The 23,245-nt window shown below is 38.9% G+C and overlaps 1 protein-coding gene across 1 annotated transcript in view; it reads right to left on the bottom strand.

The window, feature by feature from the left end:
- Nucleotides 1-18,820, bottom strand: part of LOC133533917 (uncharacterized) — a gene marked incomplete at its 5' end in the record, with an annotated part of 97,725 nt that extends 78,905 nt beyond the window's left edge. Inside the window, one exon of the mRNA XM_061873000.1 lies at nucleotides 18,687-18,820. Coding sequence (XP_061728984.1) covers nucleotides 18,687-18,820 — 134 coding nt within the window. The remainder of the gene's footprint in view (nucleotides 1-18,686) is intronic.
- Between the last annotated feature and the right edge of the window lie 4,425 nt (nucleotides 18,821-23,245).

Below are 23,245 nucleotides of genomic sequence, written 5' to 3'. Positions count from 1 at the left end.
CCCAGTATTTAAATATCATTCGTATCGGGTATTTATTTGACACACATGTCAAAGCCTCTGGAAATGAAATTGGAAGCCATCAATCAATCTGTCAGTTTCAAGAGTCGAACAAGTAAATTAGGTAGCAATTTTGCTTGAACCCGAAAAACATGTTTAATAAAATACAGGTAGACGGTGTATTATAATAGGGAAATGGAGAAACGTCCTTCAAAGGTACACGTGGGTCTACATATAATAGAAACCACAGACTAAATGCAACGCATTCTGAAGCGTGTGCAGAAAGTGCTACGTCGCAACACATAATATGCAAATTTACTATAAAATGCTACCTACAAGGTGATTAGCAGTATTGACTTGCACCCTATGGCCTATGTTCATCTCTAATTTTGTATTTTTTACAGTTTCGTTTACTATTTTATGGAACAAAACACAACATATGGTAACAATTAAAATAATGTATACTTAACTAATATTAAAACGAAATTAAGTAATAAATAATAATTAATTATTTTACTTCATATACATGCGATCCATATTATTAATAACTTATTAACAAAACTAGAAAAGAAATATAAAGTAAAATTACAAATGACACTTGCACACATAAAATTAGAAATTGATACTAATAAAATAAAACTAATAAATCAGTCAATCAATCAGTTAGATGGCCTGTGCAGGTTATCCCAATGAAGCTGGAAAGGGTCGCGTATATACACGATTTATTTTGTTTTATTTTTAAATTTTTTACAATATATTCGTACATCACATAATATTGTCTTTGGTTACCGCGATAGTCAATCATGAAATAATACTATGGAAATGTATTAAGTCGCGTATAATATACGAGTATATAAAATACATCTCGGATCAGATCGGGACGTATTTTTTATTAAATCGCGTGTAATCAATTTAAATTACATCCCAGATCAGATCGGGATGTATTCGGGGATATCGGGGTGATTGGCCGCGACATCTCGACGAAATGACTAAGGGCATGATTATCATTATGTTAACTTTTAATTTTATTTTAGAAAGGGAATAGAAAAGACTTGGTAATTTGAAACGAAATCATACGTCTTATTTTTCAATGAAACTTCTCTCGCAAGGCTTTTCTCGGCGTATCGTAATATTTGTTAAAACAATAGCTTCACGGGGCGCTGAACAAAACACGCAATATATTGCCTGCGGAGGAAGAAAAACATTCAATAAGGTAGAATGAGCTTTAACAAATCCAGCTGGGTAAATACACGCAAAATTACGTATACACGTGATTTTCACAAATACCTACAAGTTACATTTACTCGCTTTTAAATAATATTGATTTTCATAAGTTTCTCAACAACAATAATTATTCTTGCTTGTTACAATATTTTATCGCCGAATTTTTTCTTTGAACAGTCAATAAGTAACTTCTATAAAATACAAAATTAAAAAATATATTCTCTCTCTCGTTCTGACGACCGGTCTGGCCTAGTGGGTAGTGACCCTGTCTATAAAGCCGATGGTCCTGGGTTCAAATCTTGGTAAGGGCATTTATTTGTGTGATGAGCACGGATATTTGTTCCCGAGTCATGGCTGTTTCCTATGTATATAGTACCTACAACACAAGCCTTATTTGAGCTTACTGTGGGACACAAATAGTCAATTTGTGTAATATTATCCTTATAATATTTATATTTTTATTCTGCAAGTACTTTTACTTAATCGCATAGGGGTTCCAAGGGCTCTTTATAAGTCTATACAACAGTTTGATGACTATTTTATTAGAATATTAGAGGCAGCGACGGAATATTTAATAATGTGCTAACAAATTAGCTACCCATATTACCTACCTGCCGCGTGTATGGACGTGGGATCCTCCCTCGCATAGGGCTGCCACGAACGCAAGTGTCATTATCAAGATGCTGCTTAAAACATTTCACACAGAAGAAAAGGCCTCTTTATATTTTTATGATATTCAAAACAATTTTCACCCATATTGTTAGTTTTTGACAATTTAGGCCAGCGATTGATAATAATAAACATGGTGTTTTTTTCCTTCGCTGAGTTAGGCACCCATCCAGCAATCAGCTAAGATTGAAAATGTAAGTTTATTTTTTTATTTATCGTATGGCAATTACTACTACACTGTATATTGAATAACGATTAATTTATAATCTAAATCTACATTTCTCCAAGTAGGTAATGGCTGCACTCGTTATGTTTTTGTAATCTTCCACTGGGCCATCGTATTTTGTAAGTGGGCACTCCAAAACGATATGGCGGACAGTTTGCTTTGGGCATCCGCACTCGCAGCTTTCCTGGTCATTCCATCCCCATTTTTTCCGGAGGTATGCACAGTGGCCGATTCCTGTTCTCAGACGGTTGAGCATGCACCAAGCACGACGTGTTTCATTGGACCCCGGCACGTAGCTCCGCGGGTTAAACTCGAAGAGATCAGATGGGACATCTTCCTGCGACCATTCTTCGGACCAGGCTTCGTTCAGGTTCCACTGAGAGCGTGGTTGGTGGATAAGGAGAGCCGGTGGGTTTCTTGACTTTAACCGTGTGCACCTGAACGTAGCCAAGTCTCTGTTCAACGGCAGTTCCGGTCGTTCATGGGCTTTGTCAATTTCTCTGAGCAGGTGTAGTTTGCGCCGGAGGTGAGGAGGGGCAATGCCACTTAGAGCCGGGAGCCAGTGTACAGGGGTGGGCTTCATGCACCCCGTGATGAGGCGCATCGTAGCATTTAGCTGCGTATCAATAACGCTTGTGTGGGTACTGTTGAGCCAGGCGGACGCGCAGTATTCCGCTGTTGAGTATACAAGCGCCAACGCCGATGTTCGTAGGCAACTAGCAGAGGCTCCCCATGTAGTTCCCGTTAGTTTTTGCAGAATGTTATTTCTGGTCCTCAGTTTTGCTGCGGTGTTATTAAGATGAGTGCTGTAAGTTAAGCTTCGGTCCAGAGTGACACCTAGGTATTTGGGAGACGGATTGTGGTTGAGCACGGAGCCCCTGAATGGGATGCTGAGTTTCTTGGTAGCTAGTCGGTTATTTAGATGGAAGCAACACACTTCAGTTTTCGAGGCGTTAGGACACAGTCGCCAGCGAGTAAAGTACTCGTCCATAACGGCTAGATCATGTTCTAAGCAGTTTTCAGTGGTGCTTATATTGCAATCCTGCGTGACTAGAGCTAAATCGTCAGCGTAGGCGAATTTCCTCGATTGAGTCTCTGGCATGTCGTAGGTGTACAAATTGAAAAGAGTGGGGGCCAGGACTGATCCCTGCGGTAGCCCATTATTCAACACCCTAGTACTGCTGGATTCATTCCCAAGAAGGACGCGGAATGGCCTGTTGGTAAGTGCATCTTCGATGATCTTGTATATTTTTAGACATGGGATCACCTTGAGGAGCTTAGAGAGGAGTCCGTGACGCCACACGGTGTCGTAGGCAGCCGTCAGATCTATGAATGCAGTTGACGACTTAAGGTTCTCATCGAAGCCTTTTTCCAGGTGAGTCGTAAGCGCAAGGACTTGATCACTACAGCTGCGGCCTGGGCGAAATCCTGCTTGCTCCTGTGGTATAAATTTGTCGATGGTTGGAGCAATGCGATTAAGTAGTATCCGCTCTAGGAGTTTGTACAGCACACTGAGAAGTGCGATTGGACGGTAACTGTCAGCTCGGTCAGCCGGTTTTGCTGGTTTGAGGACTGCAGTAATCTTAGCCAGTTTCATGGAGGGTGGAATTCTCCCAGAGTTGATGATGGCTGTGAAAAAGTTTGCAAGCCATTTTTGCACGCGAGGTCCACAATGCTTAATAAACTCTGGAAAGATGTTGTCTTCTCCGCAAGCCTTTCCACATTTCATGCACTTTATGCTGGATTCTATTTCATCAGCAGTCACCGAGCGACTGAAATGAGGGTCCGGGGCAGACTGTGACTTCAGTATTTTCAGCTCCTTCTTGACGACACGAGTGTGGGCTTTGTGGCTGGGTGCCTTTGACAAGTTTACAATTCGACTCGCTATTTCGTTCGGGCTTACTTTACTTCTGTTTGCCTGGCCACCAGCTCCAGATGTGAGGCGTTTCAGTAAGTGCCATGCTTTTCGGCTTGAATGGGTGAAGTTCATGCCTTGGACTGTGCTCTCCCATTTCAACTGGCGCGCTCGGTTTAGGGATGTTATGAGGGCATGGGCGACGTTGCTGTCCGCAGTTCTGGTGTATTCTTGCCACAGAGTCTCGGTGTCAGAGTTCCAGCAAGGTATGTATTGCTTGCGGTATACACGTGGAATATATTTTTTAGCCGTTGAGATTATTAATTTTAAAAATCTTTCGTAATTTTCTACTAGGGGCGGTATCCATCTAATTGAGTCATCTAATACCTTGGTGTAGCTTCCCCAGTCGGCTTTATGGAAGTTCCAGCGTGGCACAGGGTATGACTGGATGATTGGTATCTTAACACCGACGTCTAGAAGGACTGGGCGATGTTGGCTATGTGGGAAATCCTGCAGTACAGTTCTATTTACTGGTATGGGACGTCGGTTGCAGTCAAGGGAAACAAAGGCTAGGTCGGGGTTATATTCTCGGCCCCAGCGAGCAGATTTAAAGGTACCTTTATCCTTATTTCCGAATACCAGAAAGTAGTTGCACTCATCTGCCCAATCCACAATGGCTTCACCATTCCCATCATTACCTTTGTAACCCCAGGAGGTGTGATGGCTGTTAAAATCACCTACTACAATGGATGGGTGACCGAAGTTTGGCAGTGCGGGTTGGGGCCATGAAATATTCGGTGGTTTGTAGATATTGCATATCTTCGTTTCTCCCACTTGCACTGTTGTAATTGCGATATTCACATCCAAATGTAAGTGTAAAATATTTATAACTATATATTTAAAACGGCTATTAATTATTGTTAAATAAAACATAAAATTAAATTTTAAACGTCAGTATTTTAAAAGTAAAACTCAAAACTTAAATTTTACAAAACAGTATTTTAATTAAATCTTGGTTGGTTTGTATGAATTAGTGATATAATAAAATAAAAATCACAATCCTTAACTCCTGCGGGAACAATATAGACCTTAGTCCTTCAGTATACCTGCAAGAAATATGATCATTTTCGAGCCAGTGTGATGAAAACGATATATATTATTGTTGATGGCAACTTACCTAACAATAATATTTTTCATGAGCCAAAATTCTTACTATACCTCATATCGCTTGATTTATATCACAGATAAGTCAAAAGATCCACGATTTAGGACGTGACGTCACGCGGTCAGCGTTAGGGCTGTCACTTGCACACAATTCGACATTAAATTGTGGCATTACTGTGATTATCTTACCACAAATGTTTGTCTCTTTGTTTGTCAGTTGTGTTTTGTAGTTGAAATGCTATTACTAGGTACTAATTAACGTATGAGTATAATTTATGTCATAAAATAGGGAACAAATTGAAAATGTCATTCGTTTTGTATATCAAATGTAATTTGATACTTGTCAAATATGAATGTCACAGAGACATATTCAATTTAACACTGTATAGGAATATGATTTTGATTTGTAAACGAGATATTGCGTACTTGAAACTGCTGGCAAAGCCAACATGTCAATCGTTAACGCTCAGTAGCGTAGCGTAGTCATCTCTCTCTATCACTCTTCCCTATTAGTGCGACATTAACGATGGGCATCTTCGCTACGCGGGCAGGTATGTTTAGTATCTTTGACGATCTCTTTAGCCTAGTCGGCCTACGAAGTCAATATTATAGATCTGTATTTCAATTTTTATTCATTTATTTAATCTTTATTGCACAAAAGGCAAACGTAATGCCGTAAGGCATTCTCTAGCAGTCAACCTTTAGGCAAAGCAGATAAGTTAACAATTTTAATCAACTTTAATTTCAAGAAACAGGTGGTTCAGTAATTAGGATGTGGCTAATTGGGTATTTCTTTTATTTAACTGGTATTGAATGGTTTTGCTGAATGTGTATCGCGCTTGTAAATTCGTACGTAGCAGGACCAGGGAGGCAACACGTTGAACGTGGTTCGCGGTAGGTCCTCAGGGCTATAACCGCGACAATCGAAGTTCCTCAATGGGGTTGGCAACTGTCAAAGGTTTGCATAGATGGCGCCATCATAGCTTGCCCCTGTCTCTAGTTTTGTTCTATGAGATTTGGCTTAAAGTACTGGAATCCAGGTCACAAAATTCCAAAAAAAAAAACAAGAAATTGACACAATTCTAGGGATTGACAGGGCAAGCTATGATGGCGCCATCTGTTTAATACTTCGACCGGCCAACCCCATTGCGGGCATTTCTCTGTCACTTTAATTACGTCTTAGTGTGAGTACAAGAGAAAGCTCCCCGCAATTTGGGAATTTCAGATTTCGCAGTAGGTCCCCAGGACCGGAGTCATTGGAAGAATGCCCTTCACCCCAACAGAGGGAACAGGATGAAAAGAAAAATAAATAATGAAATATGCGGCCGTGTTCGAACAATGTAACGAAAAAATCTGTACCACTTTCCTCGGAGGAATCACTGAATTCTGAGCCACAGGCTCTGACCTAGTTCAGGCGACAGAGGCTCAATCCTAATGAAACATTTACATACCTGTCTTTTGTAATTAAGTGTAAGTCTGAGACATAATGTATTAGGTTTCAAGTAAATAAAGTAAGTGAATAAAGATTCAATGCTTATAAGATGTCACAGCGATAAATTACCGATCTGCCAGTGTCAAAAGTGACGTTTCTTTAACCAAAAACATCCTTTTTGATACTGACAGATCGTTATCATATCGCTGTAACATTTTATAAGCATTGTTCGAATACGGCCGATGGTTACAACCCTGAAGATCATACAGTCATACACATCCCCATTTCGCTGACAGGCGCTGTCACAACTCGCAACGTGACTCCGCGCGTGTGTCATCTACATTTTCCATAATGGTAATACCTATTTCAGGTACATTTTTTTTTACCCAAATTAGGTAAGAAGAAGCAAAGATAAGCATACAATAAATCGGGCTTTGTCATTTGCCTTAGTTTTTAATAGGTGTCAATAAACTGTGATCGGGGGTTATCACGTTTTTAGGGTTCCGTAGTCAGCTAGAAACCCTTACAGTTCCGTCTGTCCGCCCGTCCGCGGCTTTGCTCCGTGATCGTACGTGCTAAAATGCTGCAATTTGGTATGAATACATACTACAAAATAAAAACTACAAAAAAAAATTTTTAGGGTACCTCAAATACAAAGTGATTTAAAATAAAATCGCTTTTACCCAACGGTGTTGGGTATCATTGGATAGGTCGTTCGAAACGAATATTGTTTTAAAAGATGCAAAGACTGCGAAGTACCTGCAAATGAAGTAAGATTGAATTCGTTTAAAGTGACTTATCGTGAGAAAACGTATAACTTACTACACTAATGAGCTGTAGACCTCACGAAAGCTTTCAAAATATAAAAACTAAAAATATAATGTTCTTAAGTTCCATAGACCCTACTGTAGCTTAAGCCATTTATGCCAATTTCATCCATATTGAAGTTTTACCAAAAAACGAAACACACGAAATATTATATCTAAGTATTGAACATTCTCGATTTCACGAGAATCGGTTGAGAAATGCGAACTGCAACGCGGACATACGAAAGCATTTTAGCCCAAGCTGAAACATTACCACCACTAAAATTCCCCAATACAACAAACTATAAAAGATACCACGGGAATTGTACAGTGAGGTGCGAAATTGCATGGAGAAATTATGAATGAATTCATTGATAATAGTCGCCATGCACTTTGACGGCTGATGGTGCCGCGAGCGTACCTACTGCGCGCATGTTAACAAATTCAAATATTGTAATGCCACTAACAAATCACATTTCACATTTTAATCCAAAGCTGCGGACGAGGTATTATTATCGGGAAGGGATAATTTTCGATGGTCAAGGTTGTTAACCTTAAAGTGCAGATGTCACTATAGTGACATTGTCACAGTTGCAATGGTGAAATTGGCGGTGAATGACGGATGATCATTGGTCGGCTAGCGCAATTGGTAGAGTCTTCGACCGGCAATCCAAAGATGTGGGTTCGACGTTAACCAGAGTTGATCATCGTTGATTTCTTTAATTGTAATTGACATTTTTATATACACTTTATAGATTGTAATCGGTGAATATAAAAAGGAAAATAAATATACTAACATTTATGATATGTGTCAGATAAGTTAGTCATAAGGTCTGTTTTTCGAAGTCAAAAATGTACCCAGAACTTCGTTTATATCTGGAGGCACGTACGTGCCTCCGCCAAGACAAGACAATGGGCAAAAGGCAGTGCCTATCTTTTTTCGGCACGTTTCATCGTATTTTCGAACCCTAGTAGTATATTCCTTCGCTGCCCCAATAGATATGTTACCATAGAAAACAAATTGAGAGATCACTAGAACGTTCGCAACTTTTTATTAGAAATAGGTTCACTGGTTCATGGCGCGATAAAAAAGAAAATGAAGTAGGTAACATGATAAATCGGCGACATCCATCTCGCCGATAAACCGACCTCTGGTGATGTGGAACGAGTGGATATCGATAGACGATGACGTACTGTTCTGATTAAGTAGATGTAGTTTTGGTACGATGGATAATAGTAGATTACACCTACTGACATGACACATATATATTTTTTAATTCCGCTACCTAAAGGTTGATTGGAAGAGAAGACCGCCTGTTGTTTACCTCTTCTTTATGTGTTGTATTATTTGTACTGATTCTGTATTGCGGTGTGCAATAAAGAGTATTTTTATTGTATTGTATTACTTTAGTTTTCGTTTCATTAGTAGTCATTTTGTGTGAAATGAAAATTTTGGAAACATTCTTCTCCAAAAATTTTTTTTGGTGTTCGCTATAGCGTCAAGTTAATCGCTTCAATGCATTTTTTAAATTCAATTATTCAATGAAATTAAAGAGTTCATGAACAGCTTACGCCAATTTGTCGGCCTCATAGCCTTGTCGGTAAAAAAACCTGCTTACGAAGCAGGAGGTCTCGTGTTTGAATCCTGGAAGGGCATTAGTGTCAAATGTAGTTAAAGGTCCCACTTTGTCGCTTACCATAAGGACGAGATTTGCTGGTATCTTTATATGAATATCCTATCAAAACGTCCATATGGCAAGCGACAAAGTGGGACCTTTTGCTTGGAAACGATCCATTTATTTGTGTGCTAATCACAAATATTTGTTCTCCAGTTTATATACATATAAAAACATCCATAACTGAGGATCATATATGTGAGTACTAAACGATGATATATAATATATATACATAATATTATATCGTCGTCTGTTGTTATACCCATAATAATACACAAGCCTTATTGAGCTTATTGTGGGACTAGGTCGATCTATATAAAATTATCATATAATATGAAAAAAAAAAAAAAAAACTGCTGCCATTATCCACAGCGTTATTTGACACTTTGTTGACCCTATTCTAAATACAAGATAGCTAAGAATGTAGCTAGTACAGCCAAGCTATACGTATATAAAACTTCCCATTCCGCAAATTTTATTTGTCCAACAAGAACACATTTCTTAAACCAACAAAACTAAGCGGATAAGGAGCAAAAAAGCCTTCCCAACTGGACTCGACAATTGTTATTTTAGCGGCAAGTGCTTGTGACAACGGCACGCGCGAAGTGACGTGTGATTGGTGACGTGTGACGTGCGGTGACGTGCGGTGACGTGCGCGTCGACGTGTTGATTTAGATCTAGGAATTATTGCAGTAATGGGAATTGTTATCACATTAGGTAAGTTGTGTTAAATGCAAATACTCTTCTCATTTCTCATGGTTTGAAAGTGGGTCGCTGTTGTTATAAAAAGTGTGCAGGAAAAGATACGTTTCTGCTCTAGAGCACTGTACTTTCTAAGTACGTTTTTTTTCTTTTTTTACGACAATCAATTAAAATGTTGGTTTTAAATGAATTTGTTGTACAATTGCCATTCTGATAATTAACTCTCCATTCCATAAATAACATTCCATAAAAAGTATGCTCAAAAAATACTACTGAAGCTTATACTTAGCCGTGTTATTTTCAATGTACATGTATTTTACTTTCCTCGTATTCAACATGAAAAGTAGACTATTTAACTCGTGTGAAAAGCACCATTTCATGCCTTGGTTAACAATAATCTACTATTGTTGCACGTCGTATTAAAAAAGTATAACTATTTATTTAAATTCTTGCCAAAATAAATTATAATAATGCCCTGCGTTTTGTCGGGGATAAAATCAATTAACAAAGGTTCAATGAGAAATATCTATTCCAAACATTAAACAATAAAAGAGTATTTACCCACCAGCCCTATGCTTATTAGATTTCTATGGACAAGGTTCACAGAAGTGCATTCGATTTATTTGATTGCATACGAATCTCAATTTGCATATAACTCGTATATGTCCGTCGGTGCAAGCGAGATGGGCTTGTGATGTCCAAATTAGAATCAAGCCAAAGATTATGCAAATACGGCTTTAGATATTCATTTCAAGATTTTATTAAACCGACACAGCATGAATGGTTACTATGTGTGTTTTTTAGAAATATACATATACAGAGTGATTTCGTAAGGTATATATGTGACATTATCTATGAAAAGGGACCTTATTGTCGATGGCCCTTACGCCGCACTGCGTAGCGCGGCGTTGTTTATAATTATGGGAGCATCGTTGATAATGTCGTAAGCGCCACCGACGATAAGGTCCCTAATGTCACATATGACCATAGTCGGAGGGGTGAATATGTACGTCATAAGTCATAATTAACGACTTTTACTACGGGGCCAACCCTGAAAATGCAAAAAATTCTGCTGTCTCATACACTTCGGCGAATTATATATGTCAATGTTTTTTTGTGGGCAGTGCTTGGTTCCATAGTAGAAATTGTTCAGAATGTACGAGTATTGTACAAATATCACATATTGCGGAAGTTCAACAAAGTCCTCAAGCATCAAACAACGTATGTACCCAACACTTAACGGAACACATCTCTTTTTACAAGAGCTTTTAGCTCGACCCAAAATAATTGTCGCGTGAGAGGTTTCGATTTTACTTCAATAACGACTTTTAGCAAAAATGGTATTTTCAAGAATAATGGAGTGTGCTTTGAAAATGTACATAATTATAATGTTAGATTATTAGATTGCCCAATTAGAAATGAAATAATTAACAAAGAACGAAAAAAATACCGTTTTCGTTCCCATACAAATAATACCGGTTTCCGATCCCTGTTAGGTTTTTTTTCGCAAGTGTGATGAAAAACATTGTGTGTAACTCCGAGGGTAAGAATATTGCAAAGTCGGGTCTTTAAATCCCTCGTATCCAAAATTTTACTTACCCCCCTCGTTACACAATGTACTATTTAGTTTGAAGGTGTCTAGCGTTTGTCTGTGTTATAAACGGAGCTGTAACCCGTTTTAGCGTCGCAGACAAAGGACTTTATCGTTATAATTTGACTGCGACACGTCAAAGGAACGTATCCAATTGAAGCGTGCACATTAATTGTCAAACGGAGGCATTTCATTACGTAATCGAACAATGATACCAGACGTAATAAAGAACTCGTTTTTCTAAAAGGGTTATTAACTGAGTCTATGCTTATAATATTGTTTATATACTCAAAAGCAATCAAGAGAGGTCACTTATGGATGTTTTCTACGTATATAAGTAAAATCGTAAAATCAGCCAATCATGAAATGCCTAGGCATATCGTGAATCGTGAAAATTATTTTCTTGTTCCCTGAGTTGACGAAAAATGTCTATACGAATGGATTCATAATGCATATAAATAAAGGAAAAAATTAAAAACCCAGTTCGGGCAACATTCGAACTCGCGAGTCCGGGACACCAGCCCGCCGCCCTACCAGCTCAGACTTGCCGTTGACGTCGTAAATTTCCAACATATCATAACAGTATCCACCCCTGCCTGAGGGCCTGCCAGAGACAATGCTTGCGGCGTGTGGCTTATTTCTAAGCATAATAATAATGGTATAATTTGCGCCTTTTTGCTTAATACTAAATTAAAGTTATTCGTATTCACCAGTTTAGTTTTTTAGGCTCAGTGTCATGTAGTTCGATACTCCTTTTCCTAGCCTAGCAATTGATATTAATCGTTAAAGACACTGCGGAACAATAATAATATATAGGGAAGGTATGCTACTCGTATACGAGTACGTACTTGTAGGCCAAATTAAATCCATAAATAAATAATAAAATAAAATATTATTAAAATAAAATAAAATAAAAATCATTTATTTCAGACCTTAGTCCATACAGTGTTAGTTTGACTTACTAAAAAAAAAATATTATTATTGAAATAAATTAAACTAAAAAGCGTTTTAAGGAATTAATTCACAGCAAGCTGGAAATCGATTTAATACCTTCATTTGGTCCTGAATACGTGTAATTCGAGTTTGGCCAATCCTAGGCGATGTAAATTTTGGGAGCCTTGGGAGATACATTTTTCCATGGATGTAAAGCACTCGATGTAGAAAGAACCCACCATCACTTATAATACTACTCTACCTTACAATATTACTTACAGCACTACCGGCAAGGTTTCGTGGATCAGAGATTTTAACTTGTTCATGCCAAAAAATAAAAAAATAATAAAAATGGCGGCCATTTTTTACACCTTCTACTACAAATTTATATTAAGGTTCTCAGATATGAATTTATATCATGTTTCAAATTATTCTCAACTTTTGGGATTGTGCAAACTCGGATTACACTCATTTAGGACCAAATGAAGATATTAAATCAATTTCCAGCTTGCTGCGAATTAATTTTACGAAATAATCGAATGTGATTGGTCCACTAACGTAATGTGATAGTGATATATTACGTGCGTGATACTAATATTTAAGCAATGTATAAAATATTTAAGCTTTAGTACCGTAGATATGACGCGCGTACAAGTTTAGAAGCAACACTTAAAACTTGAATTCTACGTTATATGCTTATCCTTAATTTTCTTTTGCAAGGTCAGCTTTTAAAAGTTCTTAAAAGTTAAGAGATATATTACAGTCAGCTGTTCGTAAGAGTTAAAAATAACCGGGCGTTGTAGTAAGTTTTAAAAGTTCTCAACTGAACGCTCGAAATGGGTAAAGTGACCGCGGTTATAGCGTTACCAGGGGATCACTTTGAAAATAACACAATAAAAATTTCGCGCAAAGAATATTCGGTAAAAATGTTAGTATAGCGTAGCGCTTTCATTCAAGTAACCCATATACATACCCAGTATAAACAAAATTGATTTCGTCAAGAGTGTTGACATTTCAAACGTATAAAAATTGTTTTAAAAGCCCGGTAACGATTTTAGAGCAAAAATGTAAAATTGATAGATTTTGTCGTTGAAATTGTACTTTTTGTATCTTAAATTGATGAAATTTTATTGCGTGCTGCTTCAACTGATGATCCTCAAAACAGATCGAACCATATCGATCAAAATTCACTTAGAACTTACGCGGGTGACCAGTTTTAAAATAATTTTGATTTTCACAATAGTTTTATAATCAAAATTGTTTAAAAATTCAATCAAAAAGTGATTGCTTAAATAAATAAACTAATTAAAACTGTACGGCACGACGCCATTTATTATATTATCAAGTGTTTTTCATTGCGGCCAGAAATATGATGGAAATATTCGCCGTGATCGTGTATGCATATGGTAGCTTATCTGATAAAGGGGTGAGAGTTCCCAGAGCTGCTCCGATCTCAGCCAAAGCGGTGAATTTAGTTTTAATGAAAAACAATATTCTACGGTGCATTTGCTATTCAATCGAATACATGTAGTAACCTTTAAAACTTGGTACTCTACTGGGCGAAAACAAGCTTAGTTCTCGATTGAGTTTCAGGATAAATCGCAGTCGTATTTCGCAAATAACAGCTGTAATTTATGTTTAAACGAAAAACACGAGATGGTTTAAAAACATTGACTTATTTATTTAATGGTTGATGAGTATCACATGAAAACAGGACACGACAATGACTACAAAAATAAAAACTTATATTGTAACCAAAACTGTTCCATTAAATAAGTGAAAAATCCTATTGTTTTTTTAATTTTGTAAGCTTGCGGAACTTAGAACGTATATATGTTTTTCAACACACGTGCTCAAAACGACGTTTTTATTCCACCGATTTTTGGCTCATAATCCTAGATGTTAAACATGCGTGCTTTTTCAGTATATTATATATAAAAACAGTCGTGCTTTTTCATCACATTATCCGACTGAGTTAAGAAGGTAACTGATTGCTAATAATATGCATGGAAACGGAGCTTTCTTTATTTGGTCGAGTAATAAATTTTTTTAACCAACTATTAGGATTCAAAGGTTAGTTCAAAGAGCTTTAATGTTTACATTTCTGTACAATAAAGAGTTCTACTAGTACTACTACTCGTACTACTACTAAAAACCTACTTTAAATATAAGAATATTAAAAATATACACATTTCATACTTTACTACTTACCTCTTCATCATTATAACACGTTTGTTTTTTAATATTGAATATTGAAAATCCGTTCTTAATAAGTTGTCTGAATGAAACGGAATAGCTGTCTGTCAAAGAAGAGGCGTTTTTTTACTGCAAAAGCATGTTTTAAGTTTAAAAATAAATAATAAAATTTTATTTATTCGTTAGCATACATGCTTTTTACAATAACAGGGTAGATGTCTCTTTTTAAGTATTCAGAGATACTTGTGATAAGAGACACCGCTCTTCCGCAGTAAAGTATAAAACTAACAAAGGTATTACAGATTAACTTAAAATACAGAAAATGCTATATATCATGATGAGTTGAGTAGAAAATAGAAAAGAAAATTAATAAACTTACAGGGTAAAGATGCCAGGTTTCCAGTTCACTTAAGAGGGGAGTAGGGGGAGGGGTGTGTGTATGTGTGTGTGTGTGCGTGTGCGTGTGCGTGTATGTGTGCGTGTGTGAGTGTGCATGTGCGTGCGTGTGTGTGTGTGTGTGTGTGTGTGTGTGCATGAGCGTGTGTGTGTCTGTGAGTACGCGCGCGTGTCCGTGTGTATGGGAGAGTATCTGAAATGTCTATAGGTAAATAATATTATCTATGATAGCAAATAGTGTATATAATAAAAAGCAACAGGATTTATCATATTACACAGAATTTGATTTTATGATTAATGTATGGTATCTTACTTATGTTAAGAGATCTTCAATTTCGAGATAGCTTTTATCTTTAAGCCAATTGATTAGCATTGTCTTACACTCTTTGAGCCTCACAGGGTAGATGTTAATATTTTTATTTACCATATAATATAATCTTGTAGATTGAGCAGTAAACTGTCTTTTTGCATATGCTGTGTTGGTGATAACTACGGGAATTACATGAGGTTTTCTACGTGAAGTGATAGGGTCATTTTTATACATGGTATTTTTATGTTTATTTAGTATAACATTTAACACGTAAAGTTTTCTTACTGTCAGTAAGTCACACATTTTATAAAGGTCAGTTGTAGGAAAAGTGAATGGCTTTGAGTACATGACCTTTAACAGTGCCCTCTGGGCCCTTTCGAGTTCAAGGAATTTAGTTTTTGTGGCCCCACCCCAGATCGGTATACAATATGTGAGAATTGATTGAGCCAGAGCAACATAAATTTTATTTAAGACAGTTTTTGTGGCAGCGTGTCTTAGGTTTTAGGTTAATTTCCAATGCAACATTCGATATTGTTTCTACACAATTTAAATAGGTATATGATACACAAATAATCGTAAATAACGATACTTAGGTAATGATAGTACAATGTTTTATATATACAATTGTTTCTGTCGTATAGAAATGCATAAAAAAATACTTGTTGTTCTTCTTATTTTTTCGCAACTGGATAAAAAAAACGTCGTTCGATACACGTGCGGAAATGTATTACTTTCTATATACTTTCCGCACTAGCATCGAAATGTACTATTTTATTATTTTATGTTTGTTGATTTCGTTCCCGCCTTTGCCTTGCGCGCGCATTGGAATCGTGTGTAAAAAATAACGCGCCAGCCATTTTCCGTACTTGTCATAAAATTGGAATAGTTTTGCAAGTTTTTAGTTATATTGACGAAAATTTCATTTTCAAGCATTGAAAATGAAGAACACATAAAATTGACGCTGCCAGTAATACTAATAGAGGCAAGAGCCGAGAACGATAGCCTTTTACCATAAAAATCGGGTGAAAAATAATTGGCAGCATATGAAACTTTGATTCAATGGAAAATCAGCAAAAACGCCCTGTCTTTCTTAGAAAACGTGTTGGTAGCTTACTTCAGTTAACTGGCAAATAAGTGCTTACAGGTCCAGCACGCAATTGGTGCAATTAATCGATGTTAAGACTGTAAGCCACCATTTTGAATGTACTTTTACTGTTTTGACAAAAAAAAACTAATTTATGAGTTTTGTTTTTCCTCGCAAGTGTGTTGAAAACGTCGTATGAAACGCGTGTGCATTGATCATTACCCACATCGATTCTCATATTGCGCCTCGTGTGTGATGACCAACTTAGCACACTTGTATCATAATGTAGTATTCCAGTTTTCAATAATACAACTATAATGCCATTTTTGCCAGGGAAAGATTCAATGCAGTGAACATTTGTTCAGTTCAGTTCAATCCAATTTGTTCAAACATGAACGAGGGCATTGTGTGGAAATGCTGAAAAACCTGCTCCATTTTATAAAATTCACTTTACTCTGTAAAAGTACTGAATAAAATACCTACTGGTAAATGCAATTGAGAAAATTTAGTAAATAGCGATCGTTGTTCCGCTGGATGTTGTATTTTTATATGACGACGTCGATGAACGGTGTTAAGTGAACAACTACTTAATAAGTAAAATTCTTGTAGGTAATCGCACATTGCCAATTTCTAATAAGTAAACTTATCACTTGAAGGTACACGATTAAACCAAGGTGACAGCATGGTATACATATTACATTATGAACAAGATTGGACAATTAAAATACCAAAGTAACATTATAATTAAATATAATTATTCAGCCTATATACGTCTCACTGCTGGGCACAGGCCTCCTCTCATGCGCGAGAGGGCTCGTGCTATAGTCCCCACGCTAGCCCAATGCGGATTGGGGCCTTCATATACACCTTCGAATTTCTTCGCAGATGTATGCTGGTTTCCTCACGATGTTTTCCTTCACCGAAAAGCTGGCGGTAAATATCCAATGACATTTCGTGCATAAGTTCCGAAAAACTCATTGGTGTGAGCCAGGATTTGAACCCGCGACCTTCGGATTGAAAGCCGAACGTCATATCCACTCGGCCACCACCGCTTCAAACAAAGTAACATAAATAATAAAAAAAAAAACCTGCCAAATTAACATTGCTGCATTGCTCTGAATCGAAAACAAAGATTCAATCTCGCCTTCTGGACATGAAATTTTACTCCGAAAGTTGTATTACACTAAACGCCGAGAGAAGTCTTTTGAACGCTTCGAAAAGGTTAGATAAGTTAACTATTTCAATAATAAGTTCGAACTGGCGAGCAAATTGTTACTCATAATATAAGTGCTAAAGTAATACGTTACGCATACTTAATATACATATTATGTGATGGCACACATTAAGTATATCATATTTATCATGTTTTCGTTGTGCACAATAAAGAATATTATTATTATTTGTCTGTCTTACCATATCTCGGGACCATGGGGTCCCGGACCTTTGGGAGGCATGCGTGGGGCCGAAGCCAACAGCGCAGAGGCCCTTTAAGACAAATTAATCTAAAAGCAAGGGATACACGTGGCGGATACCATCCCCGAGCGCACAACATGATACATCCGGAGATGGTCCCCGCCAGGTGCAAAGACTATTGCAGTGCAGCACTTTTGTGCTGCGATGGGATCTAAGGTCATAAGGCTATTGATTTGAAAGTTGGATGGACTGGATAATGGGCTATGGGAGGAGACTAACGGACACCTGCCGTGACAATCAGTCTCGGAATTGTTTAAGACAGGTGGTGACTCGCCAACTCATTGAGTGGGCCCCACAACGGCCGCACGCACAGTGCGACAATAGGGCAACACTTTGGAGCGGCTGTGAGATTGTCGAGAGGTGAGTCTGCGGCAGCCAGATCCCGGTAATCCGTTCACCAGGCCGCCGGCGTTATGACATTTTACACTTCCAACCTGGAGCATAGGTCCCGCTCTTGCGACTCCACTCTGGCCGGCCGGTGAAGGCAAGCGCAGAGGCGAGGGCCAAATGAAAGGACCCTCTGGAATAGGGGTCCGCGGTGTCGCCACTCACCGTCAGCTCGCCACAAGCTGCCCCCGCGGGTTTATTATTATTATTATTATATCCAGCTAATTTTACGATTTGACTCACGTATTTTTAGTCACTCGCGCGATATGTTTCGGTTTCCCTCTCTATCGCACCAATACACCAATGCGAGCGAGATAAATTTCGATCGAGTTTACGCAGTATCAACTCGTGGTAAGGTTACATGACTCCATTTTCAAGCACTGACTGTGCATGATCAAGGGTACAGATAGCCGCGCGTCGCGTACTGTCGCTCACCGCGCAGCGCGCTGGGCGTGCGATGAGATGCGCTGTCATTGCTCTTTTATGCGTGCCTGAACGCCTAAGTATTGATGGATATGAGAATAACGAATCTGATGTGAAATGATATCTCCGGCAATTTACTTACATCTCGTCCATTTAGAAGCCACGTGAGATTTGCCGGAGGATCGGCAGGCGGGGATGAGCATTGTGCGCGAAGCGAATCGCCCGATGCATACCATCCCTTTTCCGCCTTTATTGTTGGCTTGTCTGGAGGTAGTTCTGTGGACAAGTGAAATTACCAGTGAATACAACAACAAGTAGTATAATTTAATGTCGGTAAATTTTCGTATAAAAAGTTTAGTAATATTGTGGCGTAAATAGTTTATTTTTTCAATACGTAAATTCATCAGTGCCAATGTAAAAGCTATCCGATTTTATTCTTTTTTGCATTCTATTATATTATATAGTATGTATTTTTGATACCACAACATAACTAAAGGATAGTTAGTATAGGTGTTAATAAACACACTCTCACTTTAACTAAAAATATACGACTTTTATTTTTCTATATAAAATAATTCAGCAAGCAATGTACCAGTACTTTGTTTTAACTCAAAACGTTGCATTTAATGATGAGACGTCAGAAGTGTCATCTATGATGTACGAAATATATTGCAGCTCGAAAAAAAAATCAAAAATTAATTATGCTTTGGCAGTTGAGACTAAATAAAAAAAACTTTTAAGAGCCCTTAATCCTTGGAGCGTTCTCCGATTTCACGAAATAACGCTCGATAGATGGCGTTGGCGCTCGGTACGCGAGCGCCGGCAACGCGACGCGCGTTTCAATGCAGACTAGAATAATCTTGATAGTTTTCAATATAATTTCAAGCAACATTAATTTTAGTGTCATATGATATCATATGGGCACTCTTTATTTTATTGTATATGCACAGTAGTATTTTTTTTAAATGTACACTACTACTAAGTGTACAGACTACAGAGTGTACTATAACCCTTGCTCTTTATTCTGTCTCTTTCACACCAATGGAAAATGAAGAAGTTACTAAATGACTGCAGGTATAAATAAAGTATATTAGTGCGATAGAGAGACAGATAGTGTTTCGTTGTCGTATCGTAAACGATTGGCATGTTGGCCACACACTTGCTTAGTGCCTAGCCAAAATACCAATCGTTTGCGTATATTAGTGCGATAGAGAGAGAGTAGTGTTTCGTTGTCGTATCGTAAACGATTGGCATGTTGGCTACGCACCCATGATACCTAGCCAAGAAGCCAATCGATTGCGCATATTAGTGCGATAGAGAGACAGATAGTGTTTCCTTGTCGTATCGTAAACGTTTGGCATGTTGGCTACGCACCCATGCTGCCCAGCCAAGATGCCAATCGTTTGTGCATATTAGTACGAGAGAGAGACAGATAGTGTTTCGTTGTCGTATCGATTGGCATGGTGGCTACGCACCCATGCTGCGTAGTCAAGATGCCAATCGTTTGCGCACATTAGTGCTATAGAGTTTCAGTGTTATTTGAAATCACGTTAGGGTTTGTATTATTATTTTTGACCCGAATGAAGTCCATCCAGGTTCTTATGATGGAGTCAGGAGTTAGTCACCAGAACTCCTAATCTACTCATTATAATTCCATCGTGCTTGGGCTCAAAAGATTTGCCCTGACGAACACCATCGATCTAGATGAGGTCCAGGGTCTCATGACGGAGTCAGGAGTTGGTCACCAGAACTCCCCAGAACTCCTAATCTACTCATCATAACTCCATCGAGTTTGGGCTCAATAGATTTACCCTGATGAGCACCATCAATCTAGATGAAGTCCAGGGTCTCATGATGGAGTCAGGAGTAGGTCACTAGAACTCCTAATCACTCATTATAATTCCATCGTATTCGAGCTCGATAAATTTGCCCTGACGAGTACCATCGATCTAAATGAAGTCCAGGGTCTCATGATGGAGTCAGGAGTTGGTCACCAGAACTCCTAATCTACTCATTATAATTCCATCGTGTTTGGGCTCAAAAGATTTGCCCTGACGAGTACCATCGATCTAGATGAAGTCCAGGGTCTCATGATGGAGTCAGGAGTTGGTCACCATAATTCCTAATCTAATCATCATAACTCCATCGTGTTTGGGCTCAATAGATTTGCCCTCACGAGCACCATCAATCTAGATGATGTTCAGGGTCTCATGATGGAGTCAGGAGTTGGTCACTAGAACTCCTAATCTACTCATTATAATTCCATCGTGTTTGGGCTCAAAAGATTTGCCCTGATGAGTATCATCGATCTAGATGAAGTCCAGGGTCTCATGATGGAGTCAGGAGTTGGTCACCAGAACTCCTAATCTACTCATTATAATTCCATCGTGTTTGGGCTCAAAAGATTTGCCCTGACGAGTACCATCGATCTAGATGAAGTCCAGGGTCTCATGATGGAGTCAGGAGTTGGTCACCATAATTCTTAATCTACTCATCATAACTCCATCGTGTTTGGGCTCAATAGATTTGCCCTCACGAGCACCATCAATCTAGATGATGTTCAGGGTCTCATGATGGAGTCAGGAGCTGGTCACCAGAACTCCTAATCTACTCATCATAACTCCATCGTGTTTGGGTTCAATAGAGTTGCCCTGACGAGCACCATCAATCTAGATGAGGTCCAGGGTCTCATGATGGAGTCAGGAGCTGGTCAACAGAACTCCTAATCTACTCATCATAACTCCATCGTGTTTGGGCTCAATAGATTTGCCCTGATGAACACCATCGATCTAGATGAGGCCCAGGGTCTCATGATGGAGTCAGGAGTTGGTCACCAGAACTCCTAGACTACTCATCATAACTCCATCGTGTTTGGGCTCAATAGATTTGCCCTCACGAGCACCATCAATCTAGATGATGTCCAGGGTCTCATGATGGAGTCAGGAGTTGGTCACTAGAACTCCTAATCTACTCATTATAATTCCATCGTGTTTGGGCTCAAAAGATTTGCCCTGACGAGTACCATCGATCTAGATGAAGTCCAGGGTCGCATGATGGAGTCAGGAGTTGGTCACCATAATTCCTAATCTACTCATCATAACTCCATCGTGTTTGGGCTCAATAGATTTGCCCTCACGAGCACCATCAATCTAGATGATGTTCAGGGTCTCATGACGGAGTCAGGAGTTGGTCACTAGAACTCCTAATCTACTCATTATAATTCCATCGTGTTTGGGCTCAAAAGATTTGCCCTGACGAGTACCATCGATCTAGATGAAGTCCAGGGTCTCATGATGGAGTCAGGAGTTGGTCACCAGAATTCGTAATCTATTTATCATAACTCCATCGTGTTTGGGCTCAATAGATTTACTCCGACAAGCACCATCAAATTACCATTATGATGAATAGATTAGGAGTTCTGGTGACCAACTTCTGACTCCATCATGAGACCCTGGACCTCATCTAGATCGATGGTGTTCATCAGGGCAAATCTATTGAGCCCAAACACGATGGAGTTATGATGAGTAGATTAGGAGTTCTGGTGACCAACTCCTGACTCCATCATGAGACCCTGGACCTCATCTAGATCGATGGTGTTCATCAGGGCAAATCTATTGAGCCCAAACACGATGGAGTTATGATGAGTAGATTAGGAGTTCTGGTAACCAGCTCCTAACTCCATCATGAGACCCTGGACCTCATCTAGATTGATGGTGCTCGTCAGGGCAACTCTATTGAACCCAAACACGATGGAGTTATGATGAGTAGATTAGGAGTTCTGGTGACCAGCTCCTGACTCCATCATGAGACCCTGGACCTCATCTAGATTGAAGGTGCTCGTCAGAGCAACTCTATTGAGCCCAAACACGATGGAGTTATGATGAGTAGAGTAGGAGTTCTGGTGACCAACTCCTGACTCCATCATGAGACCCTGGACCTCATCTAGATCGATGGTGCTCATCAGGGCAAATCTTTTGAGCCCAAACACGTTGGAATTATAATGAGTAGATTAGGAGTTCTAGTGACCAACTCCTGACTCCATCATGAGACCCTGGACTTTATCTAGATTGATGATGCTCGTCAGGGCAAATCTATTGAGCCCGAACACGATGAGGTTATGATGAGTAGTTTAGGAGTTCTGGTGACCAACTCCTGACTCCATCATGAGACCCTGGGCCTCATCTAGATCGATGGTGTTCATCAGGGCAAATCTATTGAGCCCAAACACGATGGAGTTATGATGAGTAGATTAGGAGTTCTGTTGACCAGCTCCTGACTCCATCATGAGACCCTGGACCTCATCTAGATTGATGGTGCTCGTCAGGGCAACTCTATTGAACCCAAACACGATGGAGTTATGATGAGTAGATTAGGAGTTCAGGTGACCAGCTCCTGACTCCATCATGAGACCCTGGACCTCATCTAGATTGAAGGTGCTCATCAGGGCAACTCTGTTGAGCCCAAACACGATGGAATTATAATGAGTAGATTAGGAGTTCTAGTGACCAACTCCTGACTCCATCATGAGACCCTGGACCTCATCTAGATCGATGGTGTTCGTCAGGGCAAATCTTTTGAGCCCAAACATGATGGGATTATAATTAGTAGATTAGGAGTTCTGGTGACCAACTCCTGACTCCATCATGAGAACTTGGACTTCATCCGGGTCAAAAATAATAATGCAAACCCTAACGTAATTTC

Source organism: Cydia pomonella, unplaced genomic scaffold, assembly GCF_033807575.1.
Source record: "Cydia pomonella isolate Wapato2018A unplaced genomic scaffold, ilCydPomo1 PGA_scaffold_215, whole genome shotgun sequence".
In the NCBI taxonomy this organism is placed as follows: Eukaryota; Metazoa; Arthropoda; class Insecta; order Lepidoptera; family Tortricidae; genus Cydia; species Cydia pomonella.
This window is presented reverse-complemented; position numbering and strand designations above follow the sequence as displayed.